Raw genomic sequence first — 22484 nt, forward strand, 5'->3', positions numbered from 1 at the left:
TGTCTTTATTAATTAAAGAAGATTGATGAGAGATAGGTTTCTTATAATAAATTTATCCATCTTTATACATTAATAGACTAAATAAGAATAAAAATAAAGATCATTTATCATAAATTACACTCATTTTATTTTATGATAAAAATATTAATGTGTATTTATATATTAACATAATTAAATAAAACCTATTTAATTATTTATCTAATCAAATCACTAACCAACTAGTTTTTTTATAAAACTTCTAAAAAATAACATACTAATGTTTGTTAATAAGTAACAAGTATTTAATAAGTGAATAAGAATTAAATTAATTCAAATATTCAATATATGCAAAGTGAAAACAATCAAGTTTGTAAACATACCGATGGGGTTAATGACCTGTTGATATAATCTCCTAGAGCCTTTTGATAAATGAAGTCTAAAGTATGAAATATCAATCCAATGTCCATATTGCAAAAATATTTGAATGGTCAAACTACCTCCATAGAATATACGTATATTGAATACTAAAATAAATTAAAAAAGCATAAAAAAACATCAAACCATAATCAAAATCAAAGATGGAATTATGATTGTTGCTATTTGAAAAACAAATATATTCTAATTAAAACAAAAAAAAAACTGAAATTCTCATCTATGCTAATTGAAAAAAAATAAACCCTAAAATTCTATGTTCTAACCAAAGTCACGTATTCATTATTCATATTGAATGCTACTTAAAAAGAAAAAATGCATAACACCCTAAAAGCATAATCTGAAATTCATGTCATTTAAACAAATATAAAATCTTAACCCTAATTCTGACATCATCAATTATGCATTTATATTGATCAAGCATGTAAAATCATATTTAATGTTAATTAAAAAATATAAAAATATCTAAATTAAATATTTATCTTATTTAAAAATAAAATATAAATATAAATGCTATTTGAAAAATAAAAAAAACTCTAAAACCTAATTAAGTATTCATGTTATTTAAAAAAAACTAAATAAAAACCTCAATCCTAGCAAACATCATTCATAGTTTTCATACATAAGCTAATTGAAACAAAAAATAATAATAAAACCCCAAATTTCTAACTAAAATCAAGTATGCAGATCATGTCTAAAGCTGAATAAAAAATACAAAAATAACTAATTAATATTTATCTTACCAAAAACCTAAATGTTAATTGAGAGAAAAAAACACAAAACCCTAAACCCTAGTTAGTGAAATACAATTATTTAAGAAAAAGTAAATAGAAAACTTAAATCCTAATCATAACAAACAAGTTTCGTAATTTCATTTGTTAATTTAAAAAAAATCATAATAAAAACTAATTAATTATTAATTAAAAAATCACCAAAAACCTTAATTCCAAAAAGAGAGATGTGAAAAGAAGAAATTCTATCGTCTGTCGGAGAGACTGACAAGTAGTGGGTGGCTGGATGCATGGCACCAACATAAGCAGGAGAGAGAGAGAGGACTTAGTCTTGTGTATGCAGCGGTAGCAACATGCTCCGGAGGCTGCCTCTGGAGCCCTTCAAGACTTCAAGTGAGGTGGGCGATGGGCCGATGGCTGATGGGCTTGTGCTATGGCCTGTGGGGTTGGAGGAGGGGCACACAAAAAAGTCAAGAGAGAGGGAGGGTACTCGCCACTCGAGCTCCCACCACTCCAGGTCAGGGTGGGCACTACCCACTTTGACCCATTACCCCCTTTGGGTATTTTTCTAGGTCAAGATGAGCTCGTGCCCACCCTACCCATAACATGAGGGTTCTAGCCATGGCATTTTACACCTTCGAGGACGACAACCAAGTCCTCGTACCTCAGGCTGCGGTTTTTATTTTTATTTTTTATCTTTTCAAGTTTTAATTGAAAAATACTTGTTTAAACTTAAGCTAGAAAGTAAAAACAAAAATTTGCAAAAATAAAACAAAAAATTAATTTCACACAATATTTATCATTTTTTCTCCTATTATGCAAGCTAGGGTTAGGTAGACCCCTACCAGTTATACAACCATACCATTGGGATTCGAACTTGCAACATGTGCACTAATTGCTCCTACCAGACAAGGGAGAGCCCCTGTTGGTAATGTTTATCATTTTAGATGGCTGACAAAATATCACGTCTTTTGGCACTTTTTCATGAAAAAACACCACATTTTTTATTCAAACACTTATCCATAGAGTTAGGGATGTCAATGGGTAGGAAATTATCTGACATCTGACCCGGATCTGGATCCGGTAGCCAAAGTAGGATCCAGAATTGGTATTAGATATTGCATCTGCATTCAAATCCGAGTCTAACTAAGATTCAAATCCAACTAGAATCCAAATCCAAATACATGTAAATGTTGGATTTTAAGTTAGTCGGGTTCAAATTCGGTTTTAGCTGATCCCATCTGTCTGTGGTTAGGTCTGACTCAGTAACCCGAGTCCCACTTGTTTATATCCTAGTGTAACTTGACCATTCAGCTATTTCATTTGACCTCAAGTGGGGTTATAAAATTGGTTGCACCCATCTGTCGATTTATCAATTTGAATTACGGTTGTCTGCAAAAACATCATTTTTTTTTTGCATAATTCAAGTTCATACATGTAACTCATTTTTGAAACATGTAACTCATTTCTAAAACATGTAACTCATTTTTCTCATGGTTGGCCAAAATAATGCTACATGTAAGTTCCTGTCCGATAGTTCCCTCTATCACATGTTACTTTGTTTCATGCAAAAGTTCTCTTTCACATGAAAGTTGTGCTCTTTTGGGCATGGGTTGATAGTCGAAACTGATATTGGGGCCCACCTGTTTTCTCACGAAACAATGGGTTTCATAGGAAACTGATATCAGGCGGGAATAGCTACTTGTAATTTCTTTCTGTTCTGTTTATACAAAGAGTAAGGGACGAGGAAGCACTCAAGTTTTTCTCCTTTTTCCATTTCTCATCATGTTCGAAGATGGAAGAAAGCTACGCGAATTTGTCGGCTTGAATTTTCCGATTTCCCGGTATTGTCCTTTCTTTTGCTCCTACTAAACTGTTGATGCTGTGTAGTTGGTGCAGTTTGAGGATGATTATATTTGGTATATCTGCTGCTTCTCCCTCTGGTCTCTTCTACTACTACTGCTACTACTACTACTACTACCGCTACATTGGATGAACAACAATATGTATTTCGTTATATTTAGCGACGAAATCATTTCTGTTCACTTTATACGCAAGAAGAAAATGGTTTTAAGTTCCAAAGACATCGTTACTTTTGAGAAGGAAAGGCAGAGCTCTTCTACAATTATGTTTTTTAGGAGCATTTTTGCATTTGGTTTGCTGGAGTTGAACAGAGTTGGGGAGGAGGGATATTGAATAACATGGATAAGTTTCCTTTTGTTCTTTTCTTTTGTACATTATGAGAGCATAGGTGGTGCGGATGGCAGTGGACCGGGGGAAAAGGGGCCCGCCCCGCCTCACCCTGTTTGGATAGAGGACGGAGGACATAAAACGGGGATGGCTGTTAAAATCAAAACCCGTGCAGGGATGGAGACAGGCATGGGCTTACACTTTCCCCCGTCCCGCCTCGTCCCCGTCCCATCAAGGATGGCAGTGGACCAAGGGGAAATGGGGCCCGGCCCCACCTCGCCTCGCCCAGTTTGGACTGGGGACGGAAGGCATGAAACGGGGATAGAAGTAGGGATGAAAGTTAAAATCAAAACCCGTGCAGGGATGAAAGCTAAGATGGAGGGCAGGATTTTGAGACGGGGCGGAGCGAGGGACCTTGTCTCCATCCCCGGTCCACTGCCATCCCTAATGGTTCTGTTTGAGGAATGAATTTTAAATCCTGTAATGTCCACCACCATTGTGGGTCCCAACAAAAGCAAGGTATTTTACACTGTCATGAGTGTGCAAGGAAAGCTAGATGCTAAATGATATATATGCCCCAAATATTATTTGCAGAGTTGGGCCACTAGAAGAACAGAATTCCTCATCATTATGAAACAACCATCCGGCAACTTGAATTGAATTCTACAGGAGTGTTATAGGCACAATGTAAACAGCTATTCATGTTTAAGAACAAGTATGAGATATTCCATATTAAGTAGAAACTTTAACCTTTACTTTTGGTTGGAAGGGATTGAGAAAAAGAAAAAACAAGAAAAAGCAGCACACCGATATATGTTCATTTGGCCTATTCATAATAACCAAGAGTTGTACACCTCTTGGAGAAACATAAGTTGCACAATGATGGGTGTAAGTTGCACAATGATGGGTGTAAACCTCAAGAATTTTTATGGCTTCCCTAACGAAGAATCTCTCAGCTGTGAAGTTTTGCTTCTGTGATTTTTTTCATCTTCTTTTTCCATCCCTTTCCTCCATTAATGATACATAAGTTGCACAACGATGGGTGTAATTAAACCTCAAGAATTTTTATGGCTTCCCTGACGAAGAATCTCTCAGCTGTGAAGTCTTTATTCTGTGATTTTTTTCATCTTCTTCTCCCATCCCTTTCCTCCATTAATGATAAGTTTTACAATGATGAGTGTAAACCTCAAGAATTTTTGTGGCCACCCTGACGAAGAATCTCTCAGCTGTGAAGTTTTTTTTCTATGATTTTTTTTCATCATCTTCTTCCATCCCTTTCATTATAGTTACGTTTCCTGGTCCAGTCCTCTGTGGGATGGCACCTTGTGAGTCTTATTCTATGTACAAGGCCGTATTTATAGGTAGCTATGAGAGTTCTCAACCAAAAAGAGTCTGCAACCTACTTGCTTGTCATGTCATTGTCTTTCTTCCTCTTTTTCCCAATAGACCAGCATGCTGATAGGAAATGCAATCTCTCACAATGCAGAAACTTTAAACATCTGCTGGTATCCTGTTGTATGCAATGCATTCCTTTTACTTTATTTTGAAAACATAGTTTACTTTTTTTTTTATAGGCAAACTTGGGTTAGGCAGACCCCTACCAGATATCTCTTAAGCCCCATGTGGCATAGGGATTCGAACCTGGGCCTTCAGCTTGGCACAGGACCCCGCTTACCACATGGGATACCACCTCAGTAGATTCTGATTTACTGATCCAAACATAATCTGAAGATATTGGATTCTGATTTCCTCTTGGTAAGTTGGTGGGGATGTCTTAAAATAATAAATGTTTTCCTTCTGCAGCTTCAGTGGAACGTGATTTTTCTTGCTTTGCCATGTCAACCCTTTTCTTTTTTGGGGGGATCTATTGCTGGTTTCTGAATCTGGTGTGGATAGAGTTTATTTTGGCTGAATGAATATTTTCATACGGAAAATATTGTAAAGCCATTATTGATACTTGTAATGAACTTAGAAAGCATTATACTATCCTATATCAAGATTCAAGAATGATAAGTGGTTTTCCTTTATAAATTAGGGAATTATCATAGCATCAGTACACTTTGTCATCAATCAACCTATCCATGGGTGACGTTGCAAAGGACTTGACTGCTGGGACCGTGGGCGGGGCAGCACAGCTTATCGTTGGACACCCATTTGACACCATAAAGGTGAAGCTCCAGAGCCAGCCAGCCCCACTTCCTGGTCAACGTCCCAAGTATTCTGGTGCTATTGATGCTGTCAAGCAAACTATAGCTGCAGAAGGGCCTAGGGGGCTGTACAAAGGCATGGGTGCTCCACTTGCTACAGTTGCTGCATTCAATGCAGTTCTCTTTACGGCAAGGGGTCAGATGGAGGGACTTCTCAGATCTGAACCTGGCATGCCATTGTCTGTTCAGCAGCAGATGGTATGTGGTGCTGCTGCCGGTATTGCAGTCTCCTTCCTGGCATGTCCAACTGAGTTGATCAAATGCAGGCAACTCCTCTTCCATATGCTTCAATCTTTCCTTGATCTCTGGCTTTAGTAAATTTATTTTTTATGCAAATCGGTGAGTTGGATGATTAAACTTGCTATTTTTCTTGAATTTATGCAATTTCTTTCCGCATTTCTTGTTTTTCTTAGTTTTCGTGAGTAGGAGTATAAACAAAGGACCTCGATGTAGATCCGACCCTCTCAGACTCTCTTTCTTTCTCACAGCAACACTGATCACACACAAAAAACAAGATTTACGTGATTCAGAATAATATCCTACATCCACGGCTAAAACTCTCTCTAATAGAGTCCAGAGAGAACAATTTATAAATAGATTTACAAGGCATAAAATGTGAAGATATTTACACAATAGTTTCCTAAGAAATCTCCAAGAAAAAAGGAAAAGTAGCTTACGTAACTAACAAGTATATTCTTATTTTTGTTTACTCTTGGTAAATCTTTTTCTTATTATCCCTGTATTACAGCAGCTTGCATCCCCTTCATTTGGATAATCAGGACAGTTGGCATGGCTGTCATTTGGATCATTTCTTACTATCCATGTGATACAGCAGTTTGCATCCCCTTCATTTGGATAATCACGACAATTGGCATGGCTGTCATTTGGATCATCCTTATCTGAACAGATCATACAGATCATTTTGGAATTCAGATCAGCAGGTCTGGAATTGGGATCAGCAGGTCTTTCAACAACCTCCCTCAAACTGATCTCAGGTTTTAAACAGAGACCAAGTTTGACTCTCATTTACTTAAAAGATTGTCGGGGGAGTGGCTTAGTAAAAATATCAGCAACTTGATTGGATGATGCCATATATTTGGTAATAAGAGTTTCTATCGCCACCTTCTCTCTAACAAAATGATCTTTACATGCTTCATTCTTGAGTGGAAAGCCGACTTATAGAACTCTGGAGAGCTGGGACATTATCACAAAATAAGATAGGAGGATCTTTGAGATAGCATCAAATATCCTTAAAAATAAATGTGAACCAAGTTAGTTCTGCAGTAGCAGAAGCCATAACTCTATACTCTGCCTCTCAACTGAATCGAGCAACGGTTGATTGTTTCTTTACACTCCAGGAGATACAATTTGCTCTAAGAAAATTATAGAACCCAGATGTAGATCTTCGAGTAACGGGACATCCAGCCTAGTGAGCATCTGAAAATCCATAAAGATTTAAGGATGCCTTTGAAAGAAACCGAATTCCATATTCAATAGTCTCATGAATATATCTTAATATCCACTTGACCAACTGGAAATTAAATTTAGTAGGGATTTGCATAAATTGGCTTACATAATTAACAGAGAATGAAATATTTGGTCGGATCATAGTTAAATACTGCAAACCTCCTACAAGACTCCTATAGAGTGTACTCAGTGTAGGGTCTTCAAATGGTTCTTCCCTTTAGTCATTCTTAAACCATGGGTGTCGACATTCCCTTGCAATTTGTCATTTGAGCTCGGTTTCACTTAGATAATCACGACAATTTGGCATGGCTGTCATTTGGATCATTTCTTACTATCTCTGTGTTACAACAACTTGCATCCCCTTAATTTGGATAATCACGACAGTTGGCATGACTGTCATTTGGATCATCCTTATCTGAACAGATCATATAGATCATTCTGGAATTCTGACCATGGAATTCGGATCAGCAGGTCTTTTAACAAGTAGTGTAACATAGTTTTTTTTTGTGAATCGAAGGAACGCTCTGATACCACTTTGATGTAAATAGAATCCTCGATTCCTGAAAAAACACTATGTTACTCCTACCGAAATTATGCTACCAAAACAGCAACAATGAAAAAACAAGAAAAATAATGCATAAACTCGAGAAAAATAATAATTTTTAATCATCCAACTCCCCGATTTGCTTCAATTTTTATATGTTGTCCGGCATGTTACTGAACTGCTGGAGTTCTTAATGCCAACAAAATTTAGGTTGCAAGCACAAAGTGCGTTGGGTGCTGCCGGAGCTTCTGTTGCCACCAAGTACAACGGACCAATGGATGTCGCCAAGCATGTGTTCAAATCTGAAGGAGGTACAAGGGGTCTGTTCAAAGGACTTGTTCCAACCTTGGTTCGTGAGCTTCCTGGCAATGCTGTCATGTTTGGTGTGTATGAATTGGTTAAGCAATATCTTGCTGGTGGGAAGGACACATCCAACATTGGCAGAGGATCTTTGATGGTTGCTGGAGGTTTGGCTGGGGCTTCTTTCTGGCTATCAATTTACCCAACTGATGTTGTCAAGAGTGTGATTCAAGTTGATGACTATAAAAATCCCAAGTATTCTGGTGCCATGAACGCCTTTAAGCAGATCCTTCGGGCAGAGGGGTTGAAAGGGCTATACAGAGGGTTTGGACCTGCAATGGTACGCAGTGTTCCAGCAAATGCTGCTATTTTTCTTGCATACGAAGTAACAAGATCCAGCCTGGGTTGAAATATTTGTCCAATATTCTTGGCAAAGCTCCCCAGTGAATCATCTGGATGATTTTCTTTGCATGCTTTTCTCAAGGTATTTTTCTTGTTGCTCTGATTCTAATTGGTATTTGTACCTTTCCATCATAGACACTTTTCTGATGATATTATATATGATTCAAATCATTTTATTCAGTGATGTGCATGATAGTCATTTTGGTGAAGTTCCTGAAGATCACATTCAAAAGATAGTTTGGTAGTTGGTACAATCCCTCTCATGTAACTAGATGTTTGCTCCAGGTCAGGTCTTAGGCCAACTTCTGAAGCAAATGGTGGATAAAGAGTGTTTATGTGCTGATAGTTTCAGCAAAAGTACGTAAAACCTATAAGAGTGAACGAGTTCAACGCTGGACGCGCATCCAGCGTTAAATATCAGACAATTAGCAGCTGTCATGACAGCGGCTAATCAGTGGCGGACCTTTGTCTGATAACATTAGATGATTTGCTCGTCCACTGTTACGGGCTTCTCGCAAAATTACAACAAATGAAAATGTTAAGAATATATAGTGAACAAAACCATATTGAAATATAAAGATTCATCATCATCATCAATCAAGCTTTATACCAACTACATGGATTGGCCTTAGAATTCTGTCACCTCAGCCTTTTCTTCTTGCTTGCTCCTTGACCCTTCACACTTGCAGAACCTGGATGTTTGCTTTGTGGCTTTTACACAATTGTTGCAGTATCTCACTTACTTTTAACTTAGATTCATGATGAAATCTTTAATTCAATGGTCACATGCCTTTGAGATATCCTGCTACTGAATATAGTGATCCCAGGAAAGTCTGGCAAATTGTGTTGGGCAAGGGTCTAGCCTTTGACAGCCTTTACTGGATCCTGATCCAGCTATCCAATCAGGTAGGTCCAATTTTTGTTAAGAAGTTCGCTTGTTGGATCCAGGCGTGAATCACCAAATTGGTCATTGGACCCTAGCGAGAAATTGCCTGAAAGTTGAAAACGGTAATTTCTCGTGAGATTTTCAAAATATCATGAGATTTATGAAAAAACATAAATACCATGATTTAAACATGATATTTACATTTTAAACAACTATTTATCATGAAAAACCGTGTATTTTTATTTTTAAATAATTTTTATTAATATTTTCTTATAAAAATATTTTTTATATTTTTAAAATTATTTTTTATTGCCAAGATTTTGCTGAAAAAACACAAGATTTATGAAAAAATTTCAATTTCTCACTCCGACAAGAGTTCTTCGGCATTAAAATAATTAAAAATTAGAATGTAAAGCGAAGGGCTCTCAAGGCTTTCTCATATTTTAGGTGAAACAATTTTTTTTTATTTTCAGTATTTCTTGCGTCAGGGTTGGGAAACAAGATGTGAAGTTCGTGGCTCAGCTCATGCGGAGCTCATCTGAACTCGTAGAGGATGCTTGATAAACTGAATATGAATAGTATGTGTTTAGCTTGCCTCTGCTCATATAGCGCATTAAGTAGTAAATAAATATATTTTGCATCATGTAATATAGTGCAAAACAAACTGTTGTAGTATTAGTTTTAGGTTTAGAGATAAAATCTTAGTGCTTTCAGTTTTAAAAAGAATTATTTTTATATAATCCTAAAACCTATAACTTTGAGACAATGTATTCTCTCTATAAACAAGCCAGCCCCAGCTTGGCTCGTTTTAGCTCGCTCATTGTAAGTTTGAACTTGGCTCGGCGCCCCCACAAGAATGAGCCAAGCTTAAAAATTGCAACCTTAGCACACGGCTACAAGACAGACAGTAGGAAGTGATGCCATCCAGCTTACCACTCAAACATCAATTCAAAAATGTTCTAGAGTAATCTCTCTCTCTCTCTCTCTCTCTCTCTCTCTCTCTCTCTCTCTCTCTCTCTCTCTCTCTCTCGCTCTCTCTCTCTCTCTCTCTCTCTCTCTCTCTCTCTCTCTCACAGCATATACTAACCAAAATTCTCTCACTCAGCCTGTACTAACCAAAATGAGTGTTCCTAGTGAATTTCATTCAGGCCAGAGCTAGAAATCCAAGTTATGGTATATATATATATATATAAAGAGAGAGATGGTGGGGGTGGGTGGATTGGGGCAGGAAGGGCACAACATTCGGGGAGGGGTGCATGGGCACTGGACCACTCTGGTGCCATCTATGTCATTGTCATTTTTTTTTTCTTTTATAATTAGAAGAAACCAATGTTATGGTTCCAACGTCTAGCTATAAGCTAAAAGGTGTCACATTGACCGTGGCCCTCTTCGGGTGTTCATGTTTTTTTTTTTAAGAAGAAAGATGAGTTAGGCATATCATCAGCGATAATCTCGCACTGTATATGCATAGTGATACAGTTGAAGATAAACTTGCCATATCCAGTTCTGATATGCAAATCCATCCTCATAAGAAAGATCCCAGCAACCGTCTTAATATTGATCCTAAATCTGTTGCAGATCCACATTTGGTGGAGATTGACAGCGGCCAATAGGGCAATGATAGCAATATAAAATGCAAACAAAAGGCTCAATAAAGTTTAAGTTTATCTTCTACCGTGGATGTAAGCAATACGCCGAACCACGTACATTCGTCCCATTATCTTCTTATTTCGTTTATGGTATCAAAGCCATAAAACCGAATTGCGAAAGTTCGGTGTTTGTTCTCTATGGCAAGCCAGACCAAATTCTTGTACCCTTCTACCTTGAACGTAGCCAACTTCGTTTCTATAAAACTATCCCATACCAACTACCTTCTATAGCAAACTCAAATGATGAGACTCATTGAGTCGCAAGACTTGCAAAGTTTCATTGAGGGCAATCAGGATTTACCTCCTCGCTTCACAGCCGATGACAACGATTCTCGTGTCGAAAATCCTGAATATGCTGCGTGGCGCAAATCAGATAGACTGTTGAGAGGTTGGATCACCGGGACTCTGTCAGAAGAAGTTCTGGGTTTTGCCGTTGGGATAGAATCCACCCAACAACTTTGAAAAACTCTGGAAGACAATTTTGCTCTCGACTCTCAAGAGAGAGAATGCTTTCTTATACAGAATATGCAAACTTGTCGGAAGGGCAGCATGACTATGGCCGAATACATTGCTCTGTTTAAAGGAATATGTGATAAACTCGCAGCAATCGGTAATCCTCAAACTGATGAACACAAGGTTTTCTCTTTATTAAATGGCTTAGGACATGATTACGAGTCCTTTGTTACCGCCATGTTGAAACCACCCATACCGTCTTATGTTCGCCTGGTCACCCTTCTTCAAGGACATGAGACAAGGAAATCTCTTAATTCGAATACCAATCAACCTGCTATGAACCAAAATGCAGCATTTTATTCTAAAAAACAAGGGCATTATTACGGACAAGGAAAAAGAAGAAACTCTTCCTTCTCTTCACGTGGACGCGGCTTTGTCCAAATTGGACAACAGAATACTCCTCTGAATCCAGATCCCAACAATAGTTCTCAGTCCAAGAATTCAAATGAGCGTAAAGAGAAAATAATTTGCCAAAGTTGCTTTAAGCTGAATCACAACGCCATCAAATGCTATCACCGCTTCAACCATTCATACTAAGCTTCAGACATCCCTCAAGCACTGGCTGCATTGAATGTGTCAGACAGCCAGGATTCAACATGGTTTCCCGACACAGGAGCATGCTCCCATATTACCAATAATGCAGGTAACCTCAAAACCATTTTTTCTTATATCGGAAACGATAAGATCACGGGTGGTGATGGGGCTAGGTTGCCCATCTCCCACGTCGAAAATACGACTGTGGGCAATATCTTCTTGAACAATGTGTTAGTTGTTCCTTCAATAAAGAAGAACTTGATATCTGTAAGTCAGCCTACTACTCACAGCGATCTGATGCTTGAGTTTTATGACAATTATTTTCTAATTAAGGACAAAATATCTCGGAAAGTGATAGCGTCAGGTCATAGATCGGGGGATCTCTACGCATTCCAGCCAGACTCTCAAAAGCACAATCAGACATTATTTTCCAACCGGCAGCGGATAGTCGACCTCGACACATGGCATAGACGACTCGGTCATCCAAATATGCGAACAATTGACTTCTTGTCTAAACAAAAATTGATTTTCAGTTTAAATAAAATGAGCAATCATTTTTGCTCTAGCTGTGCTATTGCCAAGTCTACCCGATTACTTTTTAAGGAATCCTTTTTTAATTCTAGTATGCCTTTAGAAAAATTGCATTGTGACTTATGAGGGCCTGCTCCCGTCACCTCTAAGCAAGGATTCAGATATTATGTAGCTTTTGTCGACGATCACTCTCGTTACACTTGGATCTATGCATTACGGCCTAAATCAGATTTTTTTATCAAGTTCAAAGATTTTCATAAAATGGTTGCAAACCGGTTCAAGAAAACTCTGCAATGGGGGTGGAGAATTTATTTTGACAGAGTTTCAAAATTATCTCAGGATCACAACATCATTCACAACATGTCATGTCCCAAAACTCCTGAACAGAACGGTCACGTAGAATGCAAGCACAGAAGTATCGTGGAACTCGACTTGAGTATGCTGTTTTGTGCAGGCATGCCTATTGAACATTGGTTAGATGCCTTTTTTACTGCCGCCTGGTTGCTTAATCGACTTTCAAGAAGTTCGGTTTTAGATGTGAAAACTCCGTGTGAAAAAAAAATTTAAGGGTGCCTGAATACTCATATCTTTGAACTTTTGGAGTTCAGTGTTTTCCTCACTTACTTGATTATACCAAACACAAATTTGTGCCTCGAGCGTTGTCATGTGTCTTCATTGGATACAGTGATACATACAAAGGATATCGTTGTCTTCACGTTCCTACAGGAGGGGTCTATATTAGCCGACATGTCATATTCAATGAAGATTGCATGCCTTTTAGAAATCAAGTTCCTTTGTCTACCAAGAATGTCGAACTTGTTGTTTTTAGCGACTGGTTTCCTGATTCTGAATCAGCAGCTCCACCGATAATACCATCAAATGCACCACTCCCAGAACAGGCTGATCCAAGGCTCCGCAGTAGTCCCTCCATCTTAGAATCAGCTGACGCACCACTACAACCAGTTGTTACACCTTCCCTTCAGGAAAACCATGAACTCGTCACACATGATCTTGACTCAGCCGCCATTCTGAACCTTCCCAACCTGCTAACTCTCACGACATGATCACGCGTGCTAAAGATGGGATTATTTGGCCCAATCCAAAATATTTTTTCGCCCATCTTGATGTTCCCTCTGAACCTAAGACTGTTAAATCGGCCCTTAAGGATCCTCTCTGGGTAAAGGCTATGAAAGAGGAAATGGACGCCCTTCACGCCATGCAAACTTGGATCTTGTTCCTCGCTCATCCTCCCAGAACATCATCGGTTGCAAATGGGTCTTCAAGACCAAACTAAAATCCGATGGCTCCCTCGATCGGCTCAAAGCTCATCTCGTCGCAAAGGGATTTTCACAACTTCCAGGTGTGGATTTTGTCGAGACTTTTTCTCCCGTCATTAAACCTACCACCATCCGGATTGTTCTTTCTATGGCCTTACACCTTGGATGGACTATCAGACAGTTAGACATCAAAAATGCATTCTTACATGGCTTTCATGATGAACTTGTTTTTATGCAACAGCCTCCTGGCTTCGAAGATCCTCTTAACCCTCATCACGTCTGTAAACTGAAATGAGCTTTTTACGGATTATGGCAATCCTCTCGCACTTGGTTTGACAGATTCAGCAATTTTCTTCTTGGTCTTGGATTCCACTGTAGTGTGGCAGAAAGCTTCTGAAGGAACTATCTATTTGCTTCTCTATGTCGATGTCATCATTATTACTGGGAGTAATCTATCACAGCTTAGTCGGGTGTTGAATCTCCTTCACAACGAATTTGCCATGAAAGATCTTGGCTCTTTACACCATTTTCTCAGCATCCAGGTTCAAGCTCTTACAAGTGGCCTCTTTTTTAATCAAGCTCGCTATGCTTATGAAATCTTAGAATGAGCTCAAATGGTTGCATGCGAATCGGTCTCCACACCGATGGTGGCTCATCCCCATGCGTCTGCCTCGGATCAACTTTTTGCCGATATTCAATATTATCAGAGTCTCGCTGGCAGCCTTCAGTATCTAACTTTTACCCGGCCTGATCTCTCCTTCAGCGTCAACTACATCTGTCAGTTCATGCATGCTCCCACTATGCATCACTTCCAGTTACGGGTGGCAATCGGGTCGGGTTGGCGGGTTGATGGATCGGGTTGGCAGGTAGGCAGGTTGGCGGGTCGGGTTGGCGGGTCAGGAGCCGGGTTGGCGGGTCGCCCCGCCCGCCTAACCCGTTTATTAAACGGGTTGGCGGGTTGGCAGGTTGGCATACCCCCAACCCGAACCCGACCTGTTTAATAAACGGGTTACACGGGTCGACCCGTTTATTAAACGGGTTGGCTTAAGCCCAACCCGAACCCGCCTAAGAGGCGGGTTGGCCGGTCGGGTTGGCGGGTCGTGTCAGAAATTGCCACCCCTACTTTCAGTTGCTTAAACACATACTTAGATATATCAAAGGCACCATTCATTATGGCATATGTCTTCTTGCTCCCAACCGATTCTCTCTCTATGGATTTTCGGACTCTGATTGGGCAGGGTGCTCTCGTACTCATCGCTCCACCACGGGTTTTTGTATTTATTTTGGAGGAAATTGCATTTCTTAGAGTGCTAAGCAGGGAATCGACAATCGTTCAAGAAATCAGAACAGAAAAGAGGAATTAAAATCAAACAGAAGATTGAAAACCTGAGGGAAAATCAGACTTGCAAAGGAAAAAAAAAAGAACTCAAACGCAAATCCAAGCCCAAGTGGATCGGTGATGCCATTGTGAGGCATCACCGATTATCCACATATAAGGTCGTATCTTATAAAAGGAAACTGAAGATCTAATGCAAATCTAAAATTGAACTAAGCGTAAGAGATCGAAATACAGATGAGAAATGAATAAGGAAAACAAAACAAAAGACCTACTGTAAACAAGCATTCAAAATAGGCTACAGAAAAAAAAATCATAAGGAATTGCCAGAGGGACCAAGAAAGGGATGTTGGAATATAGAAATTCCATTTGTTGTTGCAATAGGTGAGCCGATCCTGCTATGTGCAGAAGGATCTCACCCTTTTGCCTTAGGAGGATGAAAACTTAAAAAAAAAAAAAGAGGAAAATTCTATAGAGGATCAAAGAGGAGGGAGGCAGTGGCTTACCTGTGGCTTTTGAATCACGATTGGCTTTTTGCCCCTAAAGCTGTGGGGTTTCTGGAGAGATCTTCCTTCAGTGGGGAGGAGAAACACTGGAGGAGAGAAGAATCGAGAGGAACAAGGACTCAGGTGGAGTGATGATGCTGGATGCCCCCTCCCTCCTGCGTGCTCCTCTTTTAAAGAGCAAAAGGAGAGTTCGAGAGAGGGGAGTCGTTGGAGATGGAGGGCCACCCAGGTGGGAAGAAGGCGATGGCCGTTGCAATTTCTTTTAAATTCCAAAGAGGAGCTTCTTTTCAGGATTTTTCTAAAAGGTGATTTATAAAAAAGGTTTTTTTAGAAAAAGAGGTATTTTCAAAAAGGAGGTTCTAAAAACTGTTTTTCTTTCTTTTCTATATTTTTATTTTTTTGTTCTTTTCAAAATTTTCAATATTTTTTTGTATTTTTTGAAGACAAAAGCTCTAAAACTAAGGAATTTAAACTAATTTTACAAAATTTCAAAATATTTACAAAAGAAGGGTTTTTCTGAAAAGTCGGGGTTATTTTGGGGAAATTTCTTCAAAAAAATAGGTTTGGATCCATGTTTTGAGAAAAAATGTTCGAGTTTTGAAACTCGAATTGAGAAATACAGCACGATGGATCCAAATGGATGCTGGATGGAATGTCCGAGCTATTTAAAAACTATTTTTGGTATTTTCTGTAATTTTAATTAAAAAGTTGGACAACGAGACTCAGATTTGGATCTGGACAATAGATCCGGATTCGAAATCAAGTCAGACATATAAAATGGATTTAATTTCAGTAAGACTTGAGAAATGAACTGGAATTTAGATTTAAAAGTGATTCAATTGCTCAGAAAATGATATCAGGGGCAAAAAAGAGAATATTTAAAAGATTTTTGAAAAATTTGAGGTGTTCACAGAATGACTATGAAAAAAAATTGAAAATGAAATGAAAATAAAGAGACACTAGAATGATTATATGGGCCGTTATATTCTTTCATTTAGTCATAACTTTCAATATACATTTTTTTAATTATTATTTGTAATAACAGTTATTTCTTTATGATTTATAATTAATGAATCATTTTATTGTAGCTATAGATTTTTTATATATTTTAGATGCACGCCTTGAAAAAAAAATTAGGCTTAAGCCTCATTCATATATTCATAAACGCCTCGTGCCTTTAAAAAACAAGACCAACTTCATGAACTTGACCTTGCAAAACAAACACGAATCTTACCTTAGATTTCATTCTGGAAACACGTGAAACCCAACCAAATTCAGGAATTTGGACAATGTTTCAACCTGCTGCTATGACTTGTTGGCAGCAAGAGACATGACCAAGTTCACGAATCCCAAACACGTCTAATACTACAGCAAACCACAGAATTCATGAACTTGGTTATATTTTGGCTTCATTGCCAGAAAAACGCCACCTTGGAAAGAAAACAACTTGGATTCTACGTCACGAACTAAAATTGGTAACCAGCCATCATAATAAATTTTCTCGATTTCCGTGGGGCTGAACAAAACTGTGAAAGTACATCTGGGATCTCCAGAGTTCAGGAACTCTTTTGTTCTTGAATCCGGAAATTCTGGCCCTTGTTTTGGTACTTTTCATCGCTTTGGTCGTGAGATATAACATCTGACCTTGCATACTATAAAAATAACGTATATACCATTATACCTTGGACCGAAAGGTAATGATTCTTTCCTGTTCCGTCATTTAAGAAAAAGTGGAGGGTAAAATCTCGCCTGCTGCCGCCCCAGAATCGAACAGTAGTAATGTTTTGCAATATTGAGTGATATGTCCTCCATCTTTCACAAAATGACAACCTTTTTTTTTTTTTTCTTGAAAGGCACAAAATGATAACCTTTTTTTTTTTTTTTTGAAAGGCACAAAATGACAACCTTTAAGGCTAAGGGTTTTTACTATCTTCCTTATTGGAAGATCATAAAACGATTACAAGGGGGGCAATTTTGTCACCTAACACTTCCATTCATGAAGTCTTTCATTACTGTTGTTCCTTTTGAGATCAAGAAAAAGGCAACATCAAATTAATAGAAAAGAGAGATTAAAGTAACAACGTGAAGGGTACTTTTGTCAAATCGTTCAGACTAGAATGAACAAACGAGGACATGTCTGTCTTATTTGATAAAGAATGAGGGTAGATTCGCGCTTGAGAGTCACGCCCCCTTTGATTCCAAACACGGCCCGAAAACTTAAAATCAAAGATGAAGACGAGGACGAAACTTAAAATCAAAACCCGTGGGGGATTGAGGCAGGAAAGGAGGGGGTGGAGACCCGGTCCACTGCCAACCCTAACCCGAAAATCATAACCCCAGAGAGTACATACTTCGCCTTTCCTTGTTATCATTATCATAAAATAACCATTTTACCCTTCAAATTCCATCATCTCGACACGACTGACGTCCTTTTAGCCATTTGAGGGTGTGGTTTGGATGGTGGAAGGTGAGGATGAGTTAACTTCATAATGCCCTGGATGACACACGTGCTACAATGGCAAAGACAAAAGGCGAGGCCGATAGTGGTCGCGTTACGACCAAGTGCAGCTCAAGCAAATGATCATGTATGCTACAATGTACCCAGCTCAGCCCATTGTTTACGAAGCCATTGAGTTGGGGCAAGACCAAGTTGGTCCGAACCACCTGGTTTTCAAATCGCAATCTATTAAGGGAAGCCAAAAGTAGGGTTAGTAAACATGCCAAATGAATCCAACATGAGGTAGGTGTTCAAGCTTTTTGTGGCGAGTAAGATTTAAACTTTAGATGTACAGAGCCAAGCTCAAACTGCTTACCACATTGTTTCTAAGCTGAAAGAAATATCTGATCCTTAAACCTATTTGTTGTAAGTCAATAGCTTTGATTAATTATTTGCTCTGCATTGTATTGTACAATATAAAACATATAAAATTCATCTAATACTGCTAAACGAGTCTATACAACTGAGCCAAGCCAAATACCTCCTATTGATGTTCAGCTTGTCCAACTTATTTCATGAGTCTGATTATGAGCTGAGCAAGAACAGCTCGTCTCATTTCTGAACAGGTTCAGGACAACATGGACAAAAATCCCTTAAAGCAAAACAGCAGGACAACAAGGTCATTTCATCCTCAGGAGAAGCCCGTAATCCATGCAAGCCGATCATAAACGCGTAGATATTTGTACAAACGTAGAGGGGGTGTTTCCGTCTAATTCATATAAGAAAAAACCTCACAAATTATTTTCTTATGTATTTCCTTTAACAAACTCTATATATATTTCTTCTGTCCCTCTCCCTCTCGCCTAAGTGGGAAAAAAAAGAAAGGAGTGAAGAAGAGAGGTGAGATGGCCATGAAAGAGGAAGAACAACCACTATCGCCACCGTCATCACCACCACCACTATCGCCACCGTCATCACCATCTTCGGCGTCATCTACAAAAGAAAAGGAGACGACACCGGCAGGAATCGGCCCCGGCCTCGGCCTCACAGAGGAGGAATACGAGCAGTTGAAGGAGACAATCGAGGCGTACCACAGATACGACCCAACCCCGGGCCAATGCTCCTCCCTGATAGCTCAGCGTATAGACGGCCCCGCAGATGCGGTCTGGTCTGCAGTCCGTAGGTTCGACAGGCCGCAGGCGTACAAGCACTTCATCAAGAGCTGCCGGCTGCTGGAACCCGGCGGGGGCTTGACGGTGGGGTGCTTGCGGGAGGTCACGGTCGTATCGGGGCTGCCGGCGAGCACGAGCACCGAGAGGCTGGACGTGCTGGACGAGGGGCGGCGGGTGTTCGGGTTCAGCATCGTCGGCGGGGAGCACCGGCTGCGGAACTACCGGTCGTTGACGACGGTGAGCGAGGTGGGGCCGTCGGGGGGAGGGGAGATCCTGACCATCGTTATGGAATCGTACGCTGTGGAAGTACCCGAGGGGAACACGGAGGAGGACACGCGCATGTTCGCGGACACGGTGGTCAGGTTGAACCTTCAGAAGCTGGCCTCCGTGTCCCACACCATCGCCAAGTTGGGAAAGAAAGATGGTGAATGAAACGAGGCATTTTTCTTTTTCCTTTATTTCACGATTTTGGAAGATGATCGCCACCGTCTGGTTGGCTTTTCTTGGTCAACGTTGATTTCGGATGAGATTGGTCTTTGATTTTCTGTATGACGAGATTGCCCATTGCCTTCTATTGATGTTTGGAGTGAATGATTTTTGGTGTTTGGCTTAGCTACGACGAACATGCATTTGATGTTGGCATGTTTGCAATGCCCTGTGGTTCTTTTTTCTTTTAAGAACTTGAGAATGTAAATCACAGTCGCAACACTTTCTCAAGATTCAGCGAAACATGAGAAAAGTATAAGTTGTGATTGTGATTGTCAGCTGTGATTATTTTTTGCCTTAAATCTTGTGAAAGTTGGTCACAAGATTGATCTTGCCACCAACCAACAATCACAGCTTCTACTTTCTCAGCTCTGATTGTTCATCGACCCCACCTGCAACCAAAACAAACATCCCCTTGGTGATTATCTTTTCGGTTTCAAAACCATGCATCGGATATCTTGCTGCTGACACAACCCATTGGTAACAGCACTTTTGATCTCTTCATTAGTTTTAAAATATTGAGGCAATTAGCGTCGACCAGTGGCCTGATTTCTGCTGTTAAACCAACATTGGCCGTATCATAAATCCAAATTTCCCTAATTTGGTTTTTGCTAGAATGAGTTCCATGATCGGTGCCTGATTGAAGCCAGATTTCTAAAGTACCAGTTTGGAATAAATCTAAAGAATAATAAAGGTTACTTCATTTTCTTTTTTTTTTAGGAAAGATTGCTTCATTTTGATGTTGTGAACACATTTTCTTATCATTTAGGCCATGTTTGCTATCATTTCATGTAAATTCAAAATGACGTGCTTTGAAACCATACGATTCCAAATCACAGGGCATACAATGAGATTTGGAATTACATGAAAAAGTGAGTAAAAAGTAGCTCTACATTTGATTTCAAATCCCACTGCCCCACTGTTTTCACATTTGCTTTGGGGCAAAATGAGAATCATCCATCTTTTACCATTGTGATTTGTGAGCCAATAATTCTTATTTGGGGACCGGGCAAAAGTGTCCTTATACTTTGTACAAGACACTGCCAACCAATCCAATGAATAGTGAACTTATTCATATTTGCAGCATGCTTTCATATTTTGAAGTCTTCACATTATATGCAGCATTGCTGCACGGTGGGTATGCAGTGACGTGCCTGACAACCATCCATCTTGACATTTTTAGAGAAGGCTGTGTTGTTCATCTCGAGAAATGTTGATGTGGATGATCAGCCGTAGTAGAGCAGCATGCGACGCATGTACATAAAAAAGGTTGCGGTGACCAGTGTTGTCAGTATCGGTGTCATATCGCCAGAAAATCGATACGATACTGATCTGATTCGGCTATTTTTTAATAAATATTAAAAATAACTTGAAAATAAATTGTTAATATTATTTTAATAGCTTTAACACGTGTCGCGTTTTGAATGATGTAATATTTTCTAATTATTTTTTGGCCCATTCAGATTCACTTAAAAATCGGGTGCGGCCAATTCACCTGAATTGTTGCCAAACGATACAGGCCCGATTCCGATACTGAACATTGGTGGTGACTACTAACCAATTACATAATGGTGAATGCATTGGTCATCTGCATGCACATGTATGCACTCATTATCATTGAATTGTTCCTTTTGTTGTTGGACGCTCTTGATTAAATGCTCTCATTAATAATTTGCATTAGTTCTCACGCAGACATGCTTGAGTATCTAACTGGCTCCCTTGGTGCAATTTTAGCCTTTTACTATTAGCGACGCTTACGAGATACTCAAGATTTCTAAGGCATATCATCATTGAACTTTTCAACTAGATTGAGGATGCTGGCTTCTCCAATTGACATGCATAGCACGTTGAAGAATAACTTTTCCTCGCAAATCAAAGAATAGAAAATGTATTATGCCATAAGTTATTCTTCAAAATCAAGCCATGATGGGCCGAGAATCTCAGGATACCTTAATTTAATGTTTATCAAAGACAAAGAATGCATAAAAAAGCTAGAACTAGAGCCTAGAAGTTCCTTTAATTGGTCATTAAGCATATAGAGCCACTAAAGTTTATTCGCCATTGAGACAAAAGGTGCAAACACAGCCTCCAAAAACCCAATTGTTAACTCTCTCTCTCTCTCTCTCTCTCTCTCTCTCTCTCTCTCTCTCTCTCTCTCTCTCTCTCTCTCTCTCTCTCTCTCTCTCTCATAACAGGAAGGAAGTATAAGGATGGCTTTTATTGAACACTAGATAATAGCCTGCCCATATGGCCGGGCCTTATAAAATCAAATGGTAAAAAAAGTCTATATCAAATACATTTAACAAGATCATAAACATATTGAACCCGGCCCGATCAAGATAGGTTGGATTTGGGTCTAATTCTTAGACCCGACCTAACACATACTTGAACCTATTAACCTATATGAATCCACAATTTCCAGCTGCACCCGGAACGGACCGAACTTGAATTAAATTTAGTTTAATTCTAATCTAACTTTTAGACCTGATTTGGAATTGGGTTTGATAAGACCTAACCTGAACCCGACCTGGTTACACCCTTAAATTGCTAATAATCAAAGGCCTTGACAATTGTGCACGAGAATGATCAACCCCATGCACAAATGTTTTTCTTTTTATGGCCAATGAGAGAGAGAGAGAGTCCTCATTTTATGCCTATTAAGGAGGGAGAGGGACGTTTTAAAGAGAGAGAAAGGAAGAAGTTTCATGTTATGGTAATGAGAGAGAGAGAGAGAGGGCAGTTACTGGTTTAAACAACCCTACCACAAAAGTTCCGTTTTCACACTAGTTTCTTATGAAGTTGTCTGTGCACATCATCGCATGTATAAGAACAAAATGTCATTTTTATGTCATTTAATAATTTTTTTAAAAAAGTGGAAGGCTAAAACAGTATTTTTTTCTGATTA

At 39.1% G+C, this 22484-nt stretch overlaps 1 protein-coding gene and 1 pseudogene across 1 annotated transcript; both read left to right on the top strand.

Annotated features, from left to right (window-relative positions):
* The first annotated feature begins 5413 nt into the window (after positions 1 to 5413).
* Positions 5414 to 8426, top strand: LOC149819240 (mitochondrial carnitine/acylcarnitine carrier-like protein). Its single transcript, XM_089984302.1, has 2 exons — positions 5414 to 5805; positions 7761 to 8426. The coding sequence occupies exons 1-2, from the start codon at positions 5414 to 5416 to the stop codon at positions 8257 to 8259; spliced, it is 891 nt and encodes a 296-aa protein (XP_089840428.1). The 3' UTR covers positions 8260 to 8426.
* Positions 8427 to 18826: 10400 nt separating this feature from the next.
* On the top strand, positions 18827 to 19694 carry LOC149819241 (abscisic acid receptor PYR1 pseudogene; annotated as a pseudogene).
* Positions 19695 to 22484: the final 2790 nt, after the last annotated feature.

Source organism: Nuphar pumila, chromosome 13 (assembly GCF_984573655.1).
Source record: "Nuphar pumila chromosome 13, dmNupPumi1.hap1.1, whole genome shotgun sequence".
In the NCBI taxonomy this organism is placed as follows: domain Eukaryota; kingdom Viridiplantae; phylum Streptophyta; class Magnoliopsida; order Nymphaeales; family Nymphaeaceae; genus Nuphar; species Nuphar pumila.

Excerpts from the sequence above, each read along its gene's own strand:
- LOC149819240 (XM_089984302.1), top strand. The coding sequence starts at position 5,414 with ATGGGTGACGTTGCAAAGGACTTGACTGCTGGGACCGTGGGCGGGGCA. Across the intron at positions 5,806-7,760 it reads ACTGAGTTGATCAAATGCAG|GTTGCAAGCACAAAGTGCGT; the intron begins GCAACTCCTCTT and ends AACAAAATTTAG.